Source organism: Condylostylus longicornis, unplaced genomic scaffold (assembly GCF_029603195.1).
Source record: "Condylostylus longicornis isolate FDR11 unplaced genomic scaffold, ASM2960319v2 ptg000001l, whole genome shotgun sequence".
NCBI lineage: Eukaryota > Metazoa > Arthropoda > Insecta > Diptera > Dolichopodidae > Condylostylus > Condylostylus longicornis.
The window spans coordinates 3,073,212-3,101,120 of NW_026577970.1; the positions used below are offsets into that span (position 1 = coordinate 3,073,212).

The 27,909-nt window shown below is 24.3% G+C and overlaps 2 protein-coding genes across 2 annotated transcripts in view; both read left to right on the forward strand.

The window, feature by feature from the left end:
- The first annotated feature begins 3,028 nt into the window (after positions 1 to 3,028).
- Positions 3,029 to 4,271, forward strand: LOC129618970 (O-acyltransferase like protein-like). Its single transcript, XM_055534013.1, has 6 exons — positions 3,029 to 3,142; positions 3,232 to 3,413; positions 3,506 to 3,657; positions 3,727 to 3,891; positions 3,956 to 4,098; positions 4,152 to 4,271. Exons 1-6 carry the CDS (start codon positions 3,044 to 3,046, stop codon positions 4,269 to 4,271), a joined length of 861 nt encoding a protein of 286 aa, XP_055389988.1. The 5' UTR covers positions 3,029 to 3,043.
- Positions 4,272 to 16,718: 12,447 nt separating this feature from the next.
- The window catches only part of LOC129618977 (nose resistant to fluoxetine protein 6-like), a 54,537-nt gene continuing 43,346 nt past the window's right edge, over positions 16,719 to 27,909 (forward strand). Inside the window, exon 1 of the mRNA XM_055534023.1 lies at positions 16,719 to 16,872. Coding sequence (XP_055389998.1) covers positions 16,719 to 16,872 — 154 coding nt within the window. The remainder of the gene's footprint in view (positions 16,873 to 27,909) is intronic.

The window sequence follows — 27,909 nt, forward strand, 5'->3', positions numbered from 1 at the left end:
TCAATTAAATTCTTCCAAGATATTGGTTTGACAAGTTCATTCATAGCCTTTATTTGCATTTCCTGTGATGTATTTAAATTTTTATTACATAAAATTTGCTATTTTCTTGTAAAAAAAAATCTTAGTACAAAATTTGATACTACATCTTAAATCGTATCAGAAATATTATAAAATCTTCATAGCTTTGTATTGTATCGAAACACAGATTTGGAACTGTTGTTCCAATATGTCTGTATTTTACTATACTACAATATGTTACTCCAAAAAGAGTAACATAAATTCGACCTGCTTTCGATTTATCAAATATCAATAACTCATCAGGTCTAATATCATGTCCTCACAATCCTTATTAGACTACAGATTTTTATTTCAGAAAAGTTTTGATAATATTTTAGAATATAGTCTTCGATTCACGAAAAGTTTTGGTTTAAAGAATGAACAATAAAAATATTTTTCAAAAAATCAAACCATTCGAAAACTCATAAATACCAATGTCAAATTTTTAAACAAAAAAATCGATATTTTAAATCTAAGTAATTCATTTTAATTTTATTTCTTTTTTGCCTCTTTTATATGAAAAAGTTTTTTTCTACTTTCTTTTTTAGTATATGATGCCAATTCATATTATTCGGGTGGACAATATGGCGGCTATAATTATAGAATACATAATCCAAATATTTGTCGCAATCTATATAAACAACATCTCAATTCTATGACACAACATTGGAATTTAAAGTCTAATATGACGACAATACCATTTCCAGTAAAATTAGTATTAGCCAAATATAATATAGAATTTTCTACAGATTTTAATAATATACATGAAATTCATCAAATGATATGTTTTCCACGAACCTGTAATTCAATTGATTTAGATCAGATATTACCTGCAATAATAATTTTACCAGATTCTATAGTAAATAATATAACATATACTAGTTCCCGTTCAATAACTGAAACTTACGAATTTACAGATGATGTGAGCTTCTATGTTTTAATGTGGGTATATACATATATACTTTTGTTTAAATAGAAATTTTTGTAAATTTATTGAGTGTATAATAATTATTTTTTTATAATTTAATTATAAAGGACACTAATAGGATCCGTACTAACATTATTCTTTATGACAATATTGTGTAATCATTGGATTGTTGTGTATGACAAAGATACAACTTCAACAATTAAAAGATTAAAATCGGTTTTAAAGGCAACAACAATACGTTCTGCGAGGGGCACAAAACATATTAAAACACTAAAAAATATTGGTTTAGAACATGCTATGGAACAATTTAAGAAACTAAGTGATTATGATATGAGTTCATCAAAAAATTTTAAACAAACCCCATTGAATGATATTAGAATGACAATTAACAATGTTAATTGCAAAGATTATGTTAATTTAGTTAAAGTGAAAAAAATCAAAGGAAAGGATTTATCAACAATTACTTTGGACATTATAACAGAGAACGGTGAAATTGGTAAGATATTAAAAAATAAATTAATCCAAATGAGCCAAACTGTTTTTAGAGATAGACACAATCTTCTCATTAGCAAATCATTGAGTGATTTTATTGTACGATTTCATATACAATAATATTTCTCAAATATTATAAATATAATATTTACAAATACAATATTTCCAGAAAAACCGATTAAATCATTTAAAAATGAACACCAGTCATTGATCAAAGAGCTACTTCAATGCTTTTCTTTAAAAAAAATAATAAAAAATTTGCCGAGAGCGAGTTTTGAAGAAGAAGAATTGATTATTATCCGTAGTTTACAAGCTTTATGTGCAATAGTAATAATTCTAGTTAACACCTATAACCATATGGACATTTTGTCAAATAATTATGATCCAGAACAGTTCTCTATCATATTGGAATTTATTGGATATATACGAAACCGTACAACATATTTTATAGATATGTTTTTCTTTTTGAGGTATACACTAAATGCAATTATGTTGTAATCTATATTTATATATGTATATAATCCTATTTAGTTCTAAATTTGTTATTATTACATTAATGCGTTTCTACAATATTACAGTGGTACCAGCTTATCATATTTATATTACAAGACTGGCCATAAAATAGAATCGCCTCATGTCTTTGAGCAACTAATACATTTTGTTGGCATAATAGCGTATAAAATCTGCAGGTAAGATAATTTTAATCGATAGGGTTGCCTATCTCATATCGTAAATCAACATACAAAATTTTTGAAAAAAAATCAAAGTGAAACATAAAGAATTCTCGGAACTCACTAATTTATAAAATTCAGAAGCTTCTAAACTCTTATTTTTATAAAAATCTCACGTAACTCTAATGTTAGTATTTTCGGACAAATTTTTCCGAAACGTTATTACGTTGTAAATTTGACACGTCTATACAAATTGACATTATTGTGTATATTTTCAAGTGCGTTTTTCTCGAAACATAAAAAAAGCAGTTTCGTATCTCTTCCATAATACCGACGATATGTGAACAACGTCATATGCTATAAAGTTTAATAAATCGTTTTATCTCCTAAAATTGTCTCCTAAAATTGTCTTGGGTATCTACTAGTATCTTCAATTCAATCAAGAAAGCCTAAAATAGTACATAAAATGAAATCATTTTTCTCATACTGTAATTACTATTGAAATTGAAATTTCAATTTAAACTTTTAATTTGCCACTAACTTTGTGAAGTTTGGAAAAAATTTGCGGGAGCCAAAATAAATGTCATTTTGAAACCCCTTTTATACACTCATTACAACCCCAATTAAAAAAAGAACATTTTTTATTCATTTCCCAACACTGACTTTAAATTAATATTAACAAAAAATAATAGCCAAAAGAAAACATTCATCCTAAATATATGCAAAAAAATATTTGACACAAAAATTTTCTAAATAGCTTTACATCTATATAACTGCAATACAAAGTACACTCATGCTTTACTATAAATATGCAATATATTTTTTTAGTTTAATACTTACTTACACGGTAATACTACTGTCACTGGAGTTATTATCAAAATACTTTCATGACACTATGATTTTGGAAATACCATCCAAAGATTTTATGAATTGTGATTTACATAAATGGAAAAATATCCTCTTTATTGATACATTTTTTCCGATGGAAGAAAGAGTAAGAAAATTTTACATTTAAAAAATAATAAAGATAAAATACTCGTATTTTTGATATTTTTTTTCTCTGTTTTATGTTTGTATTTATAGTGTATGATTTGGTCATGGCTAATATCCTTAGAAGTTCAATTTTTCTTAGCAGGTTCTCTAATTTTACTTTTAGCACAAATACATCCAAAATATGCAGCATCAATATTTTTTACTCTGCTGATATTTTCAATAATAGCATTTTTAATGCTAGAATCAGATCCATTTTCGTTGTATTATGAAAGGTATGGGTGCTAAGCTAAAGCAAAATTAGGTTTTGCTTTTAAAGACGATTTATAATACTTTATAATGAATTAAAATTATCTAAATTTTTTAGAGAATCTCAACAAAAAATCTGTTTAAAATTGAATCTCTTATTTGATAATATATGGTTACGAATTCTACCATATTTGCTTGGTATGTGCTTGGGATACACAATTCAAAAAACTGGTGGAAAATTCAAATCTAGCAAAACAGTAATGGTATTTGGTAAATTATAAAATTAACTATATTTGATTATTTTTATATTAAAAATGAAAATTTTTAAAAACTTTTTAGGTTGGATGCTGTGCATTTTAATTATTGGAGTTTATTTTTTTGGATTACCATTAATTATTGGGCGCATTAATTTATGGGTTAGAGCATCGGCAATTACAATGTTACATATAGCATGGAATATGATTCTATGTTGGATAACACTATCAAGCCTTTCAGATTATGGAGGTAATTTTAAATTAAATCTTTTTAATAATGTTTTTTTAACAATAATTATACGTTTGTGTAATAGGGTTGTTGAAAGATTTTCTTAACTCTAAGTTATTATTTACTATTGGAAAATTTACAAATACTGTTATATTACTGAACCCTTTAATAATCCGAACAGTTTTGCTAAGTGGAGAAACAGGAATTTTACTTTCTGGTGGATTAGTCGTAAGGTTTTTCAAAATAAAAGATATTCAAAATTCAAAATAATTTCATTTTAGATAATGATGTTTATTGGATTCACGATAACAACTTACATTTTCGCTTTTATATTGCATATATTTTTTGAAGCTCCATTACTTTCAACCTTAAGGGTAGTATATCAATGGCAAATTAAATAAAATTAAAAAAAAATATATACTTTTGTAATTTTATATTATGATTGCTTGGAATCGGATTCGTGAGCTTTTTAGAATTGAATTGAGATTTTCAGAAGAATTTTGTTTTATGGTAAATTAATAAGCATTTGATAAATTAATTGAATTTTTTTCAGCATTATATTGAATTTATCTGTCTGCGAATAGAGAAATTTGATTATTTTTTTGAATAGAGAAATTTGATTTAACATGAAGCATGTCACTTTAAATAAAGTGATTTTCGTATATAGAAATTCAAAGTATAAATGAAATATGATTTTTGTAGTAGCAACATATTGTAGAATATGTTAATAACCATACAATAAGTCTTGTTATTGGTAAACCAGCGAGTAATTTTGGAATCGATTCTTATTAACTTTGACTTTTGATTTTCACCAAGTTTTGGAATGAAACTTGAAATGAAGTTGTGAAATAATTAAATTTTCATAAATTTAGTTTATTATTGTGGAAACTATTCCATTTGACTGTGTTTTGTGAGTACTTTAATATTTACATAATCACTCACTTTTGCTTAGATAACAAAATCTAATAAAAATTATAAAAACTTAAAGCATATCACATTTAATGTTAGGATTTTTAAATTTAAAACTTTATTTGGTTCATAAATATTAAAATTATAAAAGGTGAAAATAGTTAAAAGCATAACTATTTTGCCAATTTTAACTAAAAACAAAATTAAAAAAAAAATTCCCGATATATGTATGTTACGAAGTATCGAAAATTTCTTAAACAAAAATTGAATTGGAGTGTATGAACATGTATGTTACTTGGTTTACTTAACAGTTACTTGTTAAACAAACCTAACTAAACATCTTGACTTACAAATTCCAGAAACACAGTATCAACACATAATTCAAATTACACGTTGTAATTGCTGAATTGTATAATAATATTAAGTGAATGCAATTTTAAAGTTACAGTATACTTTTCTGAAATTCTGAACTTTTTAAACAGGATTTTTGTTACTACAAGTATTTTTTTAAATTTTGAGGCGGTTGCAATGCGCAATTCAAAATTTGCTTTAAAATATTTGAACAAATCATTTGCTTATTGTGCCTAAATAAAACCACTATACTTGTTTAAACATTATCAAAAATTTTATATAAATACATACGTTCAGAAAAAATCGAGAAAGTTACGCCCTTCTGTTATTTACTATTATTTGTCTTATTTCTTTTTTGTACTTACCGCTTTATTTTGCTTCATGTGTTGATATTCCCAAAAATATAATAAGGTATAATTAAAAAAAAAATTAAAATATTTCCGTATATTAAAAATATTTTTAATAAAGTAATAAAAAATTTTTTATTTGATAACTAATATGTCCTCACAATTTAATCAGATTGCAAATCATACTAAAATATATAAATAATGCACAACTCAAAAATGAGACCAAAAAACTTACATAATTTTGAGACATACACACATTCACGAAAAAAACTTTTATTCGTGTAATAATTATGAAATCAGGGACCGTATTTAAATAAAAATTATAATTTTACTCTCTGGTAATCTCAGAAGAAGTAATCATATCCGAAAGAAGGTATAAGTTACGTATAGTTCCGTAGTCTTTATGTATTTATGTTTGTGTCAACATATTACTTGTGTTAACATGTGTAACGAATCGTTTTTTTTATAAATTAAACGATTAATGAAGCCTGAAGAAAAATGGAAAATTTATTTAACAGAGTAATCACTAATCATTATATTATTTGTACGTAGGCCAGTTCATAAATATACATTTACATATGTCAATAAAAATAAAATTTTTTTGGGAGCTATGTTCCTTTTTTAAGCAATTAGTAATAACAAATTTTTAAAATACGAATATGACTATCATGTAAATAATAAAAATATATCAAAAATTTAGAGATGTAATCAATTAATATTCGAAGAGCACGCAACAAAGTTATGGTCCAATAATTATTTTCATATAAAAATAAGCCTCATTGTAAATACAAACAAATTCATAGAAAAATTTATAAAATTGGGTTTTTAATAACATTTCACTTTACATTCATTACTACGTAAATATCTTAAACGTAGGACCCGAGAGCTCGCTACAATATTTACTATGAACATATCATATAAAATATTTACTATGAACATATCATTTAAAAGTTTATCTCTATTTTCTTCATATATATGGAGTCAACACGGATAATTGCTAAATTTGGTTAAAATCAACCATTTCCAATATCATAAAATGAAAGCTTATGTAAATTGAAGCTTCATATGCACATATTGCGAAAACAATTCAATGAAAAGCAAGTTTATAAAAGTTTTTTTATTTCTCGGAATATATTTCTGTAATTTTATTTGTATGATATACATTTGTATAAATCGATTGAACCATGGCAAACCAAAATAAGTTTCAGGGGAAGGTGGAAAAAACCGTATAAAAAAAACACTAAAAACGTCACATAAAATGGACCTCGGGTCCTAAGAGAACGCTTACTGAATCTTCAATTTTTGATCAATCAGTTCGCCTGTGGTTCCTGAAAATTAAGTGAGTATTCTGTCCCACAACGAATTCAAATTCTATATAACGATGGTCAAGAAAGAGATGTTTTTGCGATGGTTTTCAATTTGAAACCAACCATAATTTGTGAGGCAAGGGTTATATATAAACTTCTACCGATTTTTGGTAAAGAACATAAACCGTGAGCCTTTAATACACTGTGTAAAGTTGGATTCAAGATAAACTCGAAAAGTAACTCACCTCTTATATTTGTATCCGAGCTCCCTCAAATTTTATGATTTTACCATCGTTTCGAAAATAGAGCAAAATAAATATTAAGAATATAACTGTTATATATTACCATGAATTTCAATTTTTGTACGTGTTATATTATTGGATTTTTTTCATTTTACTAATGCTTCTATATATACAATAAGGGAGGTTATGTGATGGCACCAACTTTCACATGTGGAGTTTTCGGCGGAAATACATTTCTCCATTCTAGGGAAGCGTAATAAGACTATTGCTGGAAGGATATCTGTCGGTTTTTCTGTCTATTTATCCGTTTGTCAGTTTGTCTGTGCAGATCAATATCTCAAGTTCAGTCCAACCGAATTTTAGGAAAATTCATATCTGAATATTTTGAGATATGAATTTTCGGGAATGAAACAGTTTAATCAATTCCTGGGACATATCAGCTCTCCGCAACTGAATCTTTATTACGCGCCAATTTTATATCTTCAACTATATCTAAGAAAATAATTAGCGTATTTTCGTGAAATATTATATATAAGCTTGCAAGAAACCGTTTAACTTATAGAAGAAATCAGGTACCTGCAGCTTGATGTTAACTATGGCTTAAATTAACTTTCTTGCACATAGAAAAAGAAATAATCAACCGATTTTCTTTAACTTTATTATATATAAACTCAGGGCGTCAAAACAATGAAAATGTAAAATTTAAGAAAATGTCAGAGACTGGGAACCGAACTAACGGTCAAGTTTATATTTTTTAATATATTTAAGGAAGTAATTGACGGAATTTGGTTAAATTAGATATTTGAGTTCTGTTTACAATTGAACTGAATTTAATTGAAAGTGAATTTATTGCTTCGAATTATGATGATGTAATATATTACCATCAGCAAGTACACAAAAAGCAAAAATAAAACTATTGAGGCAGAAACAGAATGAAAAGAAAGTTAAAATTTTATATAATAGTAGTAGTGAAAGCTATGAACAAATTTCCAAAAGAAAACTTGGTAATGAAAAGTTATACGCAAATACAAGACCAGAAACGATATTTAAAATACAGAATAATAATTCGAGCTCAAATGATCGCAATAAATACAATAATAGAGAAAAAAAAAGCCAAGTAAATTTTTGTGCTTAAATACTTAAATTGTTTTAAATATTCAAATTTTTATAAACCTTTAACGAAGATTGAATTTTCATAAAGAATTATAACAAAAAAACTTAAAGTCACAAGATTAATTTAAAATAATTTTAAATAAAACCGAAAAGACTATTATGTAATTAAATATTGAAAATTGATAGCGTAAAAGTTTAATAAGGCCATTTTGATGGTGTGAAAATTTTGAGCAATAAATTTTTAAAGGCACAGTAAGCTGAAAATCGTACTTATTCTACAACTGAAGGTGAATTTGTGCAAAAGAGTTAAAGTGAGTCGAAAGATAAGGATCTTCTAAAGTTACTATAATACGTTGGTCATGACTTTCTGCTATGCTGGCTGCAATAATATTCTTAAATGGTCCGTATAATTTAAATTAATATTTTACTGGTTTAATTTTTACTTTATCAGTTTCCATGTGTGTATGACATTATATGCGAAATACTGTATAGTTGATTTTGCCGTTCAACTGTCGTTCTGGGCTAACAACGAAAATCGACCACCAGTGCCGTTAACCACTTTTGTTATGTTTTTATAATTAGTATTCGTTTTAGAATCTAATATATGTCGTCAATATTCAAATTATAGCTGAACTTGGCCAACATCCAGGTTGTCTATCATCCGTTCCTGAACAACTTGAAATATACCAACTTGATATGTCAAATATTAATAAACAGAATATATAATAACATTTAATAATATGCATGTAAAATAAAAAAAATAGAATTTAATATAGTAAAATAATAGGTAATAAATAAAATAATAATAATCCACGGGAAACAACACCTTCTTGTGTCAATTTGTTGAAGCAATGTACATGTTAACATGTTATTTTTTTCTAAGTGAATTGTAATAAATCCGTAAAATAAATAATAAATAAATATTAAAAACGAATATGTTATACCCAAATATATAAACAAATAAAAATTAGCGTTGAATATCGCGTGGGGGTTTAATCCAATATTTGTACAAACACATTTTTTCTCATTCATTTTTTCATTCATTCATTCATCTTCATAAGTACAAATTGTTTAGGGTATAATAATTTTCCATTTTCATATACAATACATACCTATAAAATTTTTTTCGATGTATCAGATGATTCCGATGTATTTATCAAAAAGAACGTGTTTAGTTTTCGTGTTATGAATATTTTATTTTGTCATTTGAAAGTTTGTACCAAATTTTTATTATTTAAGAGTCTCCATTTTTTTATTTTTTGAATGCAAAAAAATGGAAATTTATAAAAAATTTCTTGGCTTTGATCATCACATCAAAAAGTTTTTGATTATAAGACGAGAGAAGGAGTTCTAACACCTTATTCTTATTAAAAAATTTGGATTATTTTGATCATATTTTCAAGCTCTTTTGAACTTTTGCTACTTAAATCTGGATCTCAGTAATTTAAAGCTGATAGATACTTCTTTTGACACCATGTTAAAGACCCTATTGTTAACATTTTAAATATAGTGAAAATTTCCTTTTTTGATTTTTGTACTTAAGTGTTATTTTACTCCTAAAAATGGTAAATATTTATTATATAGAGAAAGTGTTTCTGAACGAAAAATAAAATCTAAAATCAATTTTTATTGTAGTTATAAAGTTATTTAAATTTTTTGGTCATTATAAAAATATTTGTAATTTTTTCTTCATAAATCTTAACATTTTCGTGAAGAACCAAACAAATTCAAATAAAAAACGCAGTTCAATTAAGGTGAGTTAAAATAAATAACTGTTTTTATGGAAAACTTTTCGGAATCTTATTGTAAAGTTTGACATGACTATGTGAATATTTTTTTTTGTATAGGGACTTTTATTTCAACAAAGGGAACATTTTTCTATCTTAATTTAATTGCCAATGCCCTTATAATAATAACAACAACATTTATAAAATTACTGCTATAATATAATTAGGAATTTTCTGAAAAGCCACCTACATTCCGAATTTTGTAGTGTGAAGAAATTAAGAAATTGATGCATCTTTTATTGGAAATAATACTATTATTCTTTTAAAAATGGTTATAAATTGCAAAATTGCATCATTAAAAAAAATGTTGTAACAATTGAAAATATTTTGTTATGCTTTAAGAGTAGTGTACAGTAAAGGTTTATAAGTATAAACCTAATAAAGAGAACAAAAAGAGATATAACACTTCATGGTTAAAAATTAAATGAATAAAGAAACTGTCTAAAAAGAATTACAGTCACCATACCATTACCAACCTTGAATTTATAGAAACAAAAAAAAAAGGAATTGTCAACGCATTTGTTTTATTTTTAATAATTAATCAGTTTTTATGCAAATATAATTAACTAATATAGTTAACAAAAAAAAACTAAATAATGTCATTTAGAAACAAATTGGTTCCATACCATTTTAAACTATAAAGGTAATAAAAACGTTTATAGCACAGCCTTAAATTGAAATATAAGGAAAAAAACTGAAAACTAAAAATTGGTCAATTTTGTCTTGGTTTGTTTCATGTTGTAAAACTACAAAAAATAAGTGATTTTTTAAGCTATAAGCAAATTACGTACATACATAATTAGTTTCATGAACTTTTGGTATTTCAGCCTTTTAATGCAATTACAGCTCTTATTTATTAAGCAAAAAATTAAATTCCTGAAAATTTATTAACACTTGAAGTACATTATGTACATTTATAATAACGTTAAGCATTCAATAAATATTTTAAAATTTTATTATTATATAAATAGGAACTAAAATAATTATTTATTTGGATTTATTAGATTAGAATTATTTTTTTAGATTCTGTTCGTTGTTATAGTTCTGATTTAGAATTAAATAACCTATAAGGAACAATTATAACATGTCGTTCCAAAAATTTCAAAGGCTGTATTCGTATTACAAAAATTTTTGATTTTGCAAAAGTTCGCAAAAGTTTAAACTAAATCATAAAACTGTGCTTTTTATTTTAAACACTTCGATTTTCAGCTGACGTTTTCAAAGAATCTTAGAAAATATTTGATTCACACATGCTCGATGTACTCATACATGGTAGTTTGAATGGCAATTCATTATCAAACTTGCTAAAAACTTAAAAAATTAAGATTTTCTAATATTGTAAAAGAATTCAATTAAACTTGATATAAATTATCCGAGGAATGCAAATTTACTTCTTTAAACATACTATATTTAAAATTATAAAAATATTATAAATAAAAATAGATGTTATAAAAATAAAAGATCACAGTAGAAATAATAATCATGCCAAAAATTCTTTTTATAATTTTTCTTTCTCATCAAGCAACACGTTTAACCAATAAACAAAAGTACCATAAAAATAATATATTCAATGGATACGCCATAATTTAGCAAAAGAAACCGTTAAATTGGTACACCTGGTTTAATAAATAGGCAATAAAGTTAATGTTATAATTTTAAAATTTTTGCGAACTTAAATTTTTTTGAATCAACATTTTATGAGCATTATGTACAAAACTAAAAAATTATGTATGTGCAGATAATAACGAATTTTTAAAAGAATGTACTAGTGCCGGTTTCAGGTGTATTCGCACTTTAGACGGTGTCAGGCAGAATGTTTCTAAAGCGACATTTTTTTAATATTAAAAAAATAAACGAAATAAATATTAATAAAATAAACGAAAATAAATAAAATAAACGAAAAAAATGTAGGGCTCACAAAATATTGACAATTCAGTTCTCAGTTGTACTTTTAGGATACTATACTCGTAATTGTCTGAAATGTAACCATATAAATTCTTGCTCTTATCTGGTAAAGTATAATTGAAAAGCTTTAGTTTAATTTGAACTATTTTAATAACATTACGGCATATTTTTCTTTCTATACGAAATGCAAAATCGTATGAAAGCAAAAATATTAAAATATAGCATATATATGTATATAGTATATATACATGATATAAATATTAAAAGATCTAAATATAGTATATATACATTATGAAGCAAAAAAAAATTACACAGGAGTGCTTGAGACATGGAAGTCTGAAAAAACATAAGCATAAGTTTCAAAAAAAAATGTCATAAATTTGTATACTTTTCATTGCAAAAGTATTCCATTTTTATACAAGTTATTTATAGTTCCCAATTGAAAAGAAAAATTCTTAAGCCGTACCTGGAATGCAGGTTTTATTATAAAATCATTTGACATATTTAAAATAACATAAACAAAACATGTGTGTATGATATGTCAAAATAAAACAAATTAAATAAAAACACTCGTTATACAAAATAAAACAAGAAAAAAAAATATTTAAATGTTTAACATTGAACTCCAAAATTTTTAAGATCTACTATCAAAATTACATAAAAAAAAAAAAAAAATAAAAATAAAAACAGAAAAAATTTTTTGTCATGTAAGTCGCCCCATATAATCTCAGACACACCTGATTTTTTTTGTGCTCTTCGTTTCTTGTTTTTTTTTTAATTACTTTAAATCACTTTCCCTTTTTTGTTGTTTTCTTTACAGTTTGCTTGTTATTTTATATTTTTATTAAACAACCCATTTAAAAATACTTCCATCTGTCAAAGTAAAAATTAATTTTTGGTTTTTAAATGCATTTGTCAAAAAATAACATTAAAGTATGCAAGCAGGCACATTAAAACAAAAATAAAGTTTTTTCCTATATTTTTATTTGTTTTAAATATTTTTTTAGTATTTTTGTTTTTTTTTTTTCACTTAAATTTTTAGTTTCAAAAAGTATCTCAACCGTTAATTTAAATTTATACGGTTATATCATCGGTCTTTACATTTTCATTTTGAATGCTGACTTTTTATAATAAAAAAGTAATAACATTTCACTAATACACAAGCAGTTTTTTAATAATTATAACGGAGAGAAAGAGAAAATCGTAGATGACATAATATTATTTGAGATTAACGGAATTTCCACGATTCGTTTCTCTTAAATTGTATTTTAAATTAACATTTTCTTTCTTTCTCTTGAAAAAATGAAAATGAATTGCATTACGCCAAATGCTGGGAAAATTCAAATTTAAAATAATAAATATTAATATAATCATGCAGTTTACGTCATTAATTTTCAGTTTAATAAAAATATTAAATTACGATAAAAATTAATTTAATATTTAATGTAATGTTAAAAATTACGATTTAATGCCTACGTGCACATATGTATGTGTAAAATATAATTTAGATGGAATTCACCTTTAAAACATTATAATTTATTGGAAAATTTTAGTCTATAAAATCATTCTAATCCAAAAATCACTAGTAGTGAACAAAAATTTAAATTAATTTTTGTAGATATGGATAAGGATTCAGTAAAATAACATTAGATACTACATTGCGTCTATATGGTATTATTTTATAAGGGAATTAGTTGTCATATACAGTTGGTTCCATTATCTACCCATGAATTTTGTTCAATATCAATAGAAGACGGATTGTGTGCATTCGAGTTTCTTGCTACTATATTATATAAACATTTTTTCTTCAGAGTTTCTTCAATCTACTATATTATATAAACATTAACTGGCTGGGGCCCAAAAAAACTCAAATTACATTTAAATAAATTATTAAAATTTTTCAATACCTAAACAAAAAAAAAAAAGATTTCATATTAATTCAAAAATTAAAAAAAAAAAGAGACTTAATGTTGTTTCATATTGGGTTCGACTGTACTATAAATAAACAACAAAAAATTTGTTGGTATTTGAGTAAATACCAAATTTGAGTTGGTATATCGTAAAAATACGAAATTTCTTTTTTTTTAAAAGCGAAAGTGAAATCGGATTTAAGAGAAAATGTGAATATTGAAAAAAGAGAAACAAATTTATGTTATATTTTTTTTTGACAAATTGCAAGGGATTTTTTTGTTTCATGTTTACGTCAAAGTTAAATGTAACTGGAATTTTTATTGTGTTTATAAAAATTATCAATTAAATTAATTTTAATATAAAAAATTTCATAATAAAAAGAACATTTCATAGGAAAGCAGGTATTTGAGTACAAGAGTACTCATAAAATTTTTCTTTTTAGCAGCATTGAAATGTCATTTTATCGGTTTCGGTTGACTTTTTCGATTTTTTAAACGTATGTAACGTATTGATAGTATTATACGTAATTGGTGTTTGTGTATTTGTGTAGGGAATGTAAAATTGCAATTGTATTTGTAAATTTTTGATAAATTTTTATTTTGCTGTTCAAAAAACAAAACTGATTTTTTTTTGTTTCTTTTTTTTGCAACTGTTTTGCTTTTATTTTATTTTTTTGTTTTGTAATTTTTTAAAGTTGAGATTTTTAATAAAAAATTTTTGTCTTGCATTTCTTTAGTTCAGTTTGTGCTCGTTAATCGATTGGTAAAGTTGACTTAAATTCGCTTTTAAGGAATTGAAAAAAGTTTATTTTCAATTTTGAAACCGAAAGTTAGTCATTTTAAATAGTTTAGTCGAGCGGGTTCGGTACGATAGACAAAACATACATATTATAAATTTAATTTTTTTTTTTAAGTTTGACACTACTCATGTGAATCAATATAACAATATTTTAGTTTATGTAATTGAAGGGAACTTCCGAATCAAAAGATAAAAGCAAAATATAAAAGTTAAATTAAAAAATTAACAAAATTGGATATTTTTTGTGAATAATTAAATAAAGTTTAAAATTTTGAATATTGAAAAGAAGGTTTTTTACAAAACAATTTAATTTTAGGAATAATGTGCTCCAATAAAAACGGTAATGAATTAACTTCATTTTAACTTTAATAAAAATTGAGAAAATGCAAGAAGAATTTAATAATCCAAAGTGATTTTAAACAATATTAAATCTTTTTATGATGTGAAATTTCTGCTAAAAATTGTAAGGATTCTGCTAAAAAGCAAGGATAAAGGGTATTATAGAATATTGAACAAACGATAATTTTTCATAATTATAGTTTTTAAATTAAAACTGAAACTGTTATTAAATCAAATATTTTTTGACTTATTAATTTGACGTAATTATACTTGCAGTACAATATTTGATTTTTGTTCAAAATTTACTTAATTTGGAATAAGACTACGTTCCTAAGGAAAAGACTAAAAGGAAAATAATTAATTTTAATTGTTTACGAAAATAACGTGCTTCAACTTTGGATTTCAAATTATTTTAATTTAAAGCAGTTAACTGATTATTTGCATTTTTTAGAATTTTTAATTTTAAAATTTTTTTATATTTAGTTCTAAGTCAAGAAATTTAAAAATTATGTACACTTTTGTTCAATTAAGATTTCTTCATTTTTGTGGTACTTTTCAAATATCAAGTATAATTAACTTTTAAATTTAATTAAAATTTGTACTTAATTTCAATAATAAATTCTATAAATTAATAAAATATGAATGCAAATTCATAAATCAAACTAAATAACTGGACACTGATTATTTTTGACAATGCGTTATGTATATGGCCAATCAGGTATAAATTTGTTGAGTTAGAAAATTTTAAGAAGCCTCGAATAAATAAATTTTGAAACAAATTCAATTGAGGCCTTTGAGTAGAATCCGGTTTTGTCCAATTTATTTTAATATTTACGGTAATTATACTATTTTACTTAACAATTTCATATTTCGCTTATTCTCAGTTTTTTTAAAAATGTTTTGCATTTTTAAGAAATTGTTTTTTGAAAATCTCGGCTGGTCAAATTTTTTAAATAGGGTTTTTTTATTTTAACTTAATCACCTCAGTATTGTCCAAATTTGATGAAATTATGAAGTATCACAGAGTATAATGGAAAACATTTTGCTTTATTCCCGTATATATAATCAGTTAAAATATCACATTAGATACCTCAATTAATTAGAAGATAATTTCTAATTTAAATTAAAATAAATTATTAAATTTTTCTTTCATTTTGAAAATTTTTGTAAAAACTATAGTTACATATAACTTTTTTCTTCCATTTTATTATAGAAGTGAATAAAATTACAAAATATACAAAAACTTTATAGTGTTTTTTTTTTTTAAAGTAGGACATCGTTGTCTTACAAACATTCAAATATTCAAAAAAAAATATAAACAAAGATTTAATAAATAATCGAAAATATTTTAATTTTTTATATAATATGAGCCAAATGAACCTATAAATAACAATTAATTTTCATCACTGTATTCAAAAATAAAAAATTTTAAAAATCAAAAATTAATATTTTTATATTAAAATGTTAATATATAAAAATCCCGCCAAAATGTTGCAAATAATTTTTATATCAAAATTTTTTATGCTAACATTAGTTATAGCCGAAATAAATTTAAATCAAAATTTATCGTCATCTCCATCATCATCATCATCATCAATGATAATTAATACTTCACCATTACCAGCTACTAAAGATTTAACAAATAGTAATAGTAATAATAATAATTTAAATTTAAATAGTTATAATAATAATATTATGTTAAATAATAATCAAAATCTTCATAGACAACAAATACCATTATCAAAAATAGCAATTAATAAAAATGATGAAAATATTAATAAATTCGAAAATCTAATGAAACTAAATGAAAATAATAATAATAATAATAGCAATAGTAAAATGACATTAGTCAGTGATATATTAGATGTTTTTAATATTGAAAGAATATCAGATCGTTGGTTCGATATTTCATCAAATTTAAATAATAATTGTTCAAAATCTATGATTGATTATATGAATGGGCTTAAAACTGGAAAATTATGGGCATTAAAAAGTAAGTTTTCTTTTTTTGCGATATAAAATAATTTCTTTATTTAAGTACTATAAAAAACTAAATATCTATACTTTTGAAGATGATGAATAAAATTTTTCCTCAACTTATTCACTTATATAGATATTAACGCAAAATCTATAGGTACGAGTATATATACTATATGTGTAAGCAAATATATATTCAAAATGTATTTGAACTTAAAATTAAAAATCTGAAAAAAATATTTGTATGAATAACACATTTGCCTTCATCACATTTGACGATTGCAACTCTCAATTGTAAGAGCATCATAGACCTTTTCAAAGAATTTTTATTTTAGTCTTGTAGGTAATTGCAAAAAAAAAATTTAATTCTATAAATTGTTTATTAAAAATTGGGTTTTTCTCTCCCATTGATTTCATATCACTCTGAAATATTTACATAATAAATTTATCTTAACCAGGTGAATTCTGAATTCGGCCCCAGTAGGGCTTAATGTAAAAAGACGCTGATTTTCTGATTCTTCATTTTCTTCTACTAGAGATTAGAAAAGTTTTTTCAAAGAATTAGAGAACTTGAAGCGTAATTCCTTTGTCACCAAAAGAATATTTTTTTAATTCTTGTACCTAAATTTTTGTAGAAATTACTGAAAAAGACATGCATATAAGTCAAATATATTTTGCATTAAGATTATTATTAAATTTGCATAAGAAAATGAAATTTGAAAACTTGTAATTTTAAAATTACAATTTTACTAAAATTAACCGGTTATTGTTTATAATAATAAGTAAATAATTTAAAACAAATTAAATAATACGTTTTAGCCATACTTTGAAAATTTTACTTTTAAAATCTTTGGTATAAACAAGAGGTAAAAAACTAAAATTATACAATATTCATATATACAAACATACTTATTGTTTAAAATAACAATTCATTATATTATATAAGAATCTTTCAAAATTAGCTTTTAAATAATTAAGTATATATATATGCTTATAATTATTTATTTAACAAGTTGCGTTTTTCATGAACCTTTCCATATGAAATTTATACAATGGCGTTTATTGACCATTTCAGTTATAAAAAGAAAAGAGAAAAAGGGGGCAAATAAAGTAATTATAAAAGGTATATTACATTTGAAATATCTTTGTCTTGATCTTTGTCTTTATACATAAATTACATATTTTTTTTAATATTTTAAATCTATTAAAGCAATTGTATTTAAAATTTAAAGATTTGCAAATATTTTACAGCCATGTTTTTATAAGTATTTCTTAATATTATAATTACCATTTTAAGCGTATTGTATATCTAGTACAATAACATTCAGTGGATTACATTATAAAATTGTAAGAAAAAAAAAATAAGTGTGTAATTAAGGTGTAATGATAACAAATTTCCTCTGTAGACAAAATAAATTAAAGCATTACCACACTTCATGACAATTTGATTTTAATTTTGACATCCACACTTTTGTTATATGTATATGTACACACTTAGGGAAAAAAAAGTTTTTTTTTTCTTAACAATTTTGTTGTTTTTTTATTGTTATCTAAGTGCTTTATTGTTATTTTATTTGGAGAAAAAATAGTAAAAGTAATTGCAAATAATTCGAAACAGCAAGCGGATACTTATTTTTAAAATAACCGTAAATAATAACTTGTACTATTTTGTATATAATTTCAGAAGTGTGGTAGTAATTTTGTAATGAAGTTTAAATTACTTATTCATAGAAAACAATTTTTCTATAACAGGTAGTATTCGAAAGTACTCGTATATTTAATTAGAAATAAAGCAATTTATTTGATTATATAAAACTGAAATTTTAATTAAAATCATACCTATTCCTGATATAAGATTTAGGAAAATGAAATAATTTTTACTAATCATATAATATTACTCATTGACCCAATAAGGCTAAAATGGCTAAATGAGCTTACTACACAAAATCTAAATATTACAATATTTAAATTATCGTATTCATTACCAGCGGCGATCTGATGACTGTTGTCTTCTTTAAATAGAAATCTAATGTTTAGTTGTTAATTGAATGCACGCATACATACATTTACTTTTATGCTAAGTTTCCCTTCTAAAATTAATCAATAGTATTCTTTAAATTAAGTTTTGAATTATTCATTATCTCCTCCAATCAAAATTATAATAAAATTATTCGGACTCTAAAAATACTTGAAGATAAGTTTGAATTATTAATCTTGATGATAGAATTTTTCAAATAATATGGTCAGTTATTTGCTGTAAAACATTAAAATTTATATTTCTCTATCAAAACTGTAATACTTACTAGTAAAATTAACTAGATATATCAGCATGATACTAAAATTGTAATTATATTGTAAAAATTAAATTCAGGACATATGGTGTTTGGTAAGATTTGGCTTGTTTTGAAGTCAACTAAAAGAGTTTATTAAGATGACTATGAGTATGACCCCTCTCAGACTTGCCAATCAAAAGAATTAATTAGAATGAGACCTTTTGTTAGGATGCACACTTAGAATGAACAATTGTTTTAATTAGAACCCCATAAAAAATTTTTACTTTTTTTCAGGATAAATAAATTTTGAATAGCTAGACGATTAATCGTCAAAATATTACTAATAATAAAATTTCTGCATTTTAAATATTGTTTAATTCATATTCAAATTTATTTATTAAACTAGAAAAAGATTTTTTTCAAAATGCTTTGTAGTTTTTTATTTCTTTAAATTTCGATATTGTATTGCATTTTTTAAAATTAATGCCGTGTTGTAACATAATTTTCTAAACCTCTAAAATCTATAATTGTTAACTATAAACATATATTAAATCAATTAGTTAAAAAATATAATTATAAATTACTTTGTTTTGAAAACAAAAGCTTTATACTTATGTCTAAGTACCATTGACCAATGCAAAATATTATTAAAATAAGCTCATTATACAAAGTCAAGAGTAAAAGATCATAAGAATTGTGTTTTAATAATAATAAAAGCAACTCGAGAATTTATTTAGAATTTTAGAAATATGAAAAATGCTGGGTAACATAAAAATATTGTAATATGGATATGAAATTTTGTAGAACAATAAAATAAAAATTTTTTTAAAAATATTAATGCATTTAATATAGCATTTACAATGTTCATTCCTATACAATGCCCTCTTTAACGAATTATTTTACGATTTCAAGCATTACAACTAAAATTAGAGTTTTTGCTCATTATTTGCCTCAATGAAAGAGAAAAATGAGCTGCATAAATATTAATATATGAAAGCAATTTAAATAGAAAGCATAAATACTTTCAACAATATGTAAAGGCAAGTAATCTAATATGAATAAAATCTATTAATTTTTGTAAATTGTTGAAATTGCATGTCGGCTTGAATTTAGTATTGTTATTAGTACACTCTATATATAAAGGCACATTCCAATACTTACAATTTGTTGTTATAATTTTTCTATACTTTAAATTTAAATTTATTTTATTAATTTAAAAATAGTTAACTTTGCTCCAGTTTCTCAAAGTATAAGATTCTGTTAGGATTTTCTCAAATTTTTATTCATATAGACCAAGTTATAAAATGATTTTTTTATAATCTCTATACGAATACCTCATATTAAGAGTTTCTCTTTAATTTTAACAAAAAAAACTTTAGTTTAAACATATTGGCATTCTTATAAAAAATACATTAATAATGAAATATTTTATTATTTTTACTAACGCATGATTTAAATTCCTTCCTCAATTGCATACTTAAATGAAAAAAAATTCAATTTTGAAAACAAAAATCAGTCCTAAATGAGTTTTATCACATTCAAGTATATATTGAAATCTAAATTTTATGTGATATTTTTGAAATTTTCTTTCGTTTTCTAGATTTTTTCGATGTTGAAATATCATAATAAAATTTCAGAAAATTTGACCTTGTTAAGAAATTTTTGTAAGTGTTTTTTGCATTTGTCATCTTCGTACGCATGTGAGTTATGTTCGAACAGTATTATTAATTTGAAATTTCGTATTCAATATTGTTGTATCAATTTTTGTTTTGTGTTGAAATGCAAACTAATCTAGCCCAAGTGAACGAGAAACCAACTACATCAGTTTATTTACGTAATAATTGAATAGACAATTCAAAATACTTTAAATAAGAACAACTCAGAAAAGTAATAAAGTTGGGTCAAACCAATGGTTTGTATTGTAGCACTTTTCCCTTCAACAAGTGAAAATTCTGCTTTTAAATACAGTCTATGTGTAGCTATCACACTATTAAAATTATTTTCATTCATATACAATACTATTTCTAGGATTGCATATATTTAGGATGACGCATATATGCAGTCTTTGAAATAAAGCAAAAATTTATATAAAAATGGGTTAACATAATGCTCGATTTTAAAGGTTAATTGTGTGAGTTAAGAAAAATAATTATATTTTTTAATTTCATGGAATTTACCGTTAGCTTTTTGCGTTTATAAAAATTTGGAAAAGCTTGCGGTTTCGGAAATATAAGGTGTCAAAAATTCAAATTTTACGAATTTCAAGAGGTGATAACTTGAGAGGGGGTGGAGATGGAAAAAAATTTTCTTCTAACAAAATGAACTATTTATTAATATCTAAAAGCTCGTAAAATTTCAAGCTTCTACAGTCTGGGGTCTAGAAGAAAAACGACATCAAAAATTTGGAAAAAAAGGACTTTAAATAACGGTAAATTTGAACGGCCATTTTGTTTTTCTTAAGTTGAACTATAGTATACCGCGCAAGGGGAAGCAAGCCACTGCCTTTCCGCGTTTGCAAAATTTCAAAAATGCTTATGGTTTCATTGCAACAAATATTTAAAAAAGGCCATTTTTAGGGTTTTGGGGGGGTATAACTTCTAGAGGGGGGAAGATAGGTAAAAATTTTGTTCTACGAAAATAAGTTTCTAGTGAAGATCTATGTACGTATTAAATTTCAGCTTTCTATCTTTAAAGGTGTAGAAGTTTTGTAAACAGACACACGGACAGACGGACGGACGGACGGACGGACAGAGTGAAACTAATAAGCACTTTTTTCAAAAAATCTTTTGGAAAAGTGCTAAAAAGTGTGGTGCCCATTTTACATACATATATATGCCAATATCATGTAGAGTTGGCAGGATCAACTTCATATACCCTAATTTCATTTTACATAACATATTATGCGTTCTAATGCCAAATTGTGCGTATAATTTCGTGTAATAATAAATACCTAGACAAATCAATTAACTAAAAATTATTTTAAAATCTAATAAATTACGTTTTAATGACACAATTTTTAATTTTTATGAAACATTTTAAATTGTTTTCTCCAAAAAAAAAAAAACACGATTTAAAACTTATTTATAAGTTCTGTAAAGAATACCAATGATAAATAATTTTAATTACAATACAATAAATTAAAAATGTAGGTATGCCAAACTACTATATGCAAAAATAAATAATTTATTTATGTACTCATTTTATAAGTATATTAAATTAGTAGTTAAATGTAAAGTATATAATTTAAACTAAATTCAAGTACCTTGTAGAAATTTTATTTTGGAATATAATATGTATATATATATATGTATGTAAATACCCACAATAAGTACATTATATGTAAATGGTATATTGTGTAGTAAATCACGCGTCAAAATAACCTGAATATATAAAATTAAATATCGCTGATTTTGGCAAAAAAAATTAATAATAATTCTTTTCTTACAAAACATTTTGAATTTTATAAGAAAAGTCACAAACTTTTTTAAATAAAATATAAAAAAAAAAACAAAAATTAAAAAAATTAAAAATAAAAATTATTCTGAAGGGCATTTGACATATGTGGATATGTATGTATACGTATGTAGTACAACCCAACATATATTATAGCGTAACAATTTAAGTTGTCAATATACTGAATTAATTACAAGCGCTTCACGAAAATTCCAAATGTGTTTAAATATAAAAATTAAAAATTCTTAAAAGAAAATTATTAAGCCGCATTTAAAACGTTCCAAAACGCACACTTAATAATTTAATGCGAATATTTTTATTGCCATTACTATATAAAAGAATCAATGGTAAATGGTCGCTATTAATCTGTTGTTGTTTTTGTTTTTTTTTTAAGAACCTTGATTCAAATTTCATTAAAAGTTCAAACAAGTAAAAAAAAATTTCTTACACATTTTTAATCGAAATTTTTATTTTTTTTTTGTTTCAATAAAATTGGCATTCTTCAGTGAATTTTTTTTTTTTTGCTTTTTTTCTTTAAAATGTTGCATAACTTGATTAATTTTTTATTTATACTAAGTTAGTGTCATAAATATTATATAGCATGTAAATATATTATGTATATGAATATACACAACTAAACATTTAGTTTTAGAAATTAATTGGGTAAATTATATGCAGAAAGTGTAGTTAATAATAATGCAATAATATGTGACGAAAGATTATCATTGTTTTGTTATTGTCTAGTATAGGTAACAAACAATAACAGTAAGTAACCGTTAAACTAAAAAATAATGTGCATGTAGGATATAGTATGTACATATGTACATTAATTATACACGAATATAAACAGAATAGTAACTAAGTCGTTTCATATTTTTAATTTTTTTGAATTAACACAAACTTCAAAACATAATATTGAATCTTTTTATAAAAGAAAAATCATTTCTTAATAATTTTCTATACTACTTATTGGTTAAAATTTTCATTATGTTAGCAAGTAGTTCACCTTAAAATCAATTGAAAAGCTTAACTAATTATTATATATGTTCAGAAATTTTAAATTACATATTTTATAGCTAAATAGTGACATAGATTTTATGAATTTAATATTTTTTGATGGTAAACAAGTACCATTATATTATATTTATTAAAGATAAATTTAAAATTTATAAACTTATTGGTGTATATTGACCTTCGATTCGTTGCCTTCGATTCATTCAAACTTTTTTAATTTTCTAGAACTCAGATAGACTAGAACTAAAACGTACGCTTATGTGTATACGTATATTTTATAATTTAATACAAAAATATTAGAATTTAGAACATGTTTGTGCTTAATTCTCATGAGTAGACAAAATAAAATGTAAAGCTTTTTTATTTTCCATTATTTTTACTCTTATGTATATTACAAGAAAAAATATGTACATATTTTCAAGGACATATTTTTGAAATTATATACTTAATTATACATAACGTATGTGAATTTTGAAAGTTTTATATGAAGCTGTGAGATAACCTGCAAAATAGTTGTTTCTAGTTAACGAAATGTTTTAGCAATTAATAAAATTTTCTTATGTAATAAGATCAATTATTGTTGATCTCATCCTAGGAGGAGCATAGGACTGGTGCACAATATTGTAGCTAAACATGAATACCAGTTTTTTACTATTTTTTATTTTGCTGGTATTTTTAATGTTTGATTTATTATTGAAATATGGCAATTAGTTAATATGTATAATATGTATAATATAATGTGTATATAAAGCTATATAATATTGAATATAATTTGTATAGTTACCTGACTGGGCGAACATGAGGACTCGTCTGTTAAAGGACCATTGCAATAACTACTTTACTATTGGTCAGGTAATTTATAATTTATTTATTATCAATTTAAATGACGAATTCTCATGATTTTCTATATTTTATACGAGAACCTAAATTAGATCGTATATGTACTTTATTTACACACTTATTTAAATAAATTATGAAATTGTTAATTTCTTAAAACATGGATTTAATTTAATTAAATGGGCTATTATGATTTGTCGTCAAGTTTAAAATTTGATTTTATTATAGTGTTAGTTATACTCTTTACATACACGACATAATTTGCTTACAGTTCTTAAATTTTAACAGTATACCTTAGAATTTAAAATCTGTTGACTGAAATCGTCTTTCATTAAAGCACGGCTTTTTTAAATCGAGTTATTAAAAACGAGTTGATTTAATCGTAATTGGCTTCCATAACTGACCCCAATATTTCTTTCTCGCCTAATATTATAAACATAATATAGTAATATTTGCATTAAAAATTCAATAATACTTTGATGTAACAAAAATTTTGATTACCCCGAACATTACTAACCTTTAAGAAATGCTTATATAGAATTTGAAATTTTCCAATTAAATTGTTTAGTTTTCAAAATATGTTGATATACGTACATATATACATGTATATATTCCTTATACATAGTTCATTATATGTATATTTTTTAATTTTCCTCAACTTCATTATGAATTTTAATTGATAGAAATAAAAATAATGAATTATATAAGTTCAAATTAAAAATTTTAAAATTTTATTAAAGAAAAATAATTCAATTTTAAATATAACCGTAAAATAAACAATATCAATGAACTTAAAATGTTTGAAACATAATTTCTTTAAACAAACTTACATACATATGTATATGAGTTCATTTATGATATGTATATAATATTAGATACACTTTTACAATACCTATCCAGCGTAAATAACAAAATTTTGCAATTTTTGTTCTATTAAAAAATTCAAAACCTAAATTCGACATGCTACAATAATATTAATTGTTGTATACATATGCATACATATTTACATACATAAATACATATATATTTTTAATTTCTATTGTACATAATTAAAATCATTATGTTTGCGTATCCTAAAATAAAAAAAAAATTAATCATTATATTCAAAATGAAATAACTATCATGATTATTGCATAATATAAATTTAAAAGAAAAAAACAGAAAAGCATTTCTAATATAAACTAAAATAAAAATATAATAAATAAAAATTAAAAAAATGAAATGAAAATCAAAAGAAAAGAAAAGTATGTGTACAACAGTAATAATTATTTAATTATGTAATTTGTGTATTATAATATAAAAATAAAGCCTCATAGTATACCATCTTTCTTTGTTATTTCTGTACAAAATACCGAAAATAAAATCGTGAAGTTTATTTTTATACCTTCTTCTTTTTTTTCCCCAATGATTTCGTACTTTTAATTTTCTTATATTCACCTTTCTTTGTATAATAATGTAATAAAGAAAAATAAAAATAATATTAAAATCTACTATTATTTATTTTAGTTTCTTTTTGTATTTTATAATTATTTATTACCTATATACGAGCATATAACATTACTAATAAAATATAGTTTACTATTACAAAAATAAAAAAAAAGCTAATAAATAGCAGCAACCAGTTCCAACGAAACAAGAACAACAAAAATAAGAAATGGGTTTATTATTATTAACTGCTCCAAATAATAATAAACGATTAATGATGGTAACAATAGTAATATGAAAATACGGAAATAAAATGTAAGATGTGCATCCACGTTTGGGTTATTGTTAAAATAAACTAAATGCATATACCTATACATATTGTGTACCTTTATTAAAAGTAGGTACCCATTTTACTCGTATACCTATATCATAATTGTATTATCAATCATAATTATTATTATTAATAATATTATTACGATGGTCTACTGTAACATTGTAATTTTTCTATTTTTCACAAAAAGAGCTATACCGAATTTTTTTTTTTGTGACCATAACCTAGGACAAGCGAAAATAATAGTTGAATATTTTAATATACATACCTACATATGTATGTATGTACATATTTTCATATACGTAATGAATAATAACTTTCTTATTTGAATATTTAATTACATATATTTAAAATTTCGGTATTCCATTCAAAGGAAATGAGTAAAACTTAAGTAGTTTGAGAGTTTTTTGTGACGAACGGAATTTTAATTTTGTCACACTGAATTAATGTTAAAATTTATAATTTTTAAAGTTTTAAATATGAACGCAATTTGACAAAATATCAAAGAATTTTATAAGAGTGAGAACAAATTATATAAATATAGAACAATTTATACCGACAAGAATTAATGTTTGTAAAAAAAACCTCTCCTATTCTTGCTGGTGTTTAGCTGAGATTAAATATAAGAATGCTATAAAACAATATAAGAAACATAATATAATATATTGTGTAATTGTTAATGAATTTATCGCATATTAATATAAAATAATAATTAGCTATTCATTTACGTATGGTGCTTAGGTGAAATGTGAACTTTTATTTCGAAATTATGAGTTTTGATTTAGAAAATAATGGTTTTTTTTCAAAATTTTATATATTAGGAACATTTTTTTTTTTTTTTTTTTTTTTGCCTTTTCTACTCCACGCGGAAACATAGGGCCGTTACAAAGCTTCGCCATCGTACTCTGTTGTGGGCCATTCTTTTTGCTTCTGTCCATGTGGTATTTGCACCTTCTATTTCTTTGTATATCGTTCTGCGCCATATGTTTCTAGGGCGCCCAACACTCCTTCTTCCTTGAGGGTTCCACTCCAGAGCCTGCTTGGCAATCGCACTGGGTGGCCGCCTTAGGGTATGACCAATCCAACCCCACTTTCTACGCTTTATTGCAATCGCAATTCTTTCTTGGCCAGTTATCGCCCATAGGTCTGTGTTGCTTACACGTTGGGGCCAGTATATTTTGCAGATGGCCCTCAAGCACCCGTTTACGAAGACCCGGAGCTTGTTTGTTGCATTTTTCTGGACCAGCCAAGTTTCAGAGCCGTATAGAAGCACAGACTTTACACATGCGTTGAATATGGCAAGTTTCGTTTTTCTTGTTATGTGCGAGGATCGCCAGATCGCCCACAGTCTGCCAAACGCCATTCTAGCCAGTTTTAATCTATTATCCATGTCTTCCTTGGCACCCCCCGATGTAGATATGATGCTTCCAAGGTAGTTGAAATGATCCACATCTTCTACTGGCATAGAACCGATGTTAAACGGGGCTGAATTAGATGCGTTTATTCGGAGCGATTTGGTCTTGTTATTGTTAATTTTGAGACCTACTTTTTCTACCGCTATCTTTAGCTCATTTAATTTATTTTGCATATCTGCGTGCGTGTGGGAAAGTAGGGCAATGTCGTCTGCGTATTCCAAGTCTTCTAGACGGTTCGTAATGGACCATTGTATACCTATAGGGGTTGTTGTTACTCCACGCATTACTTCGTCAAGAACTAAGTC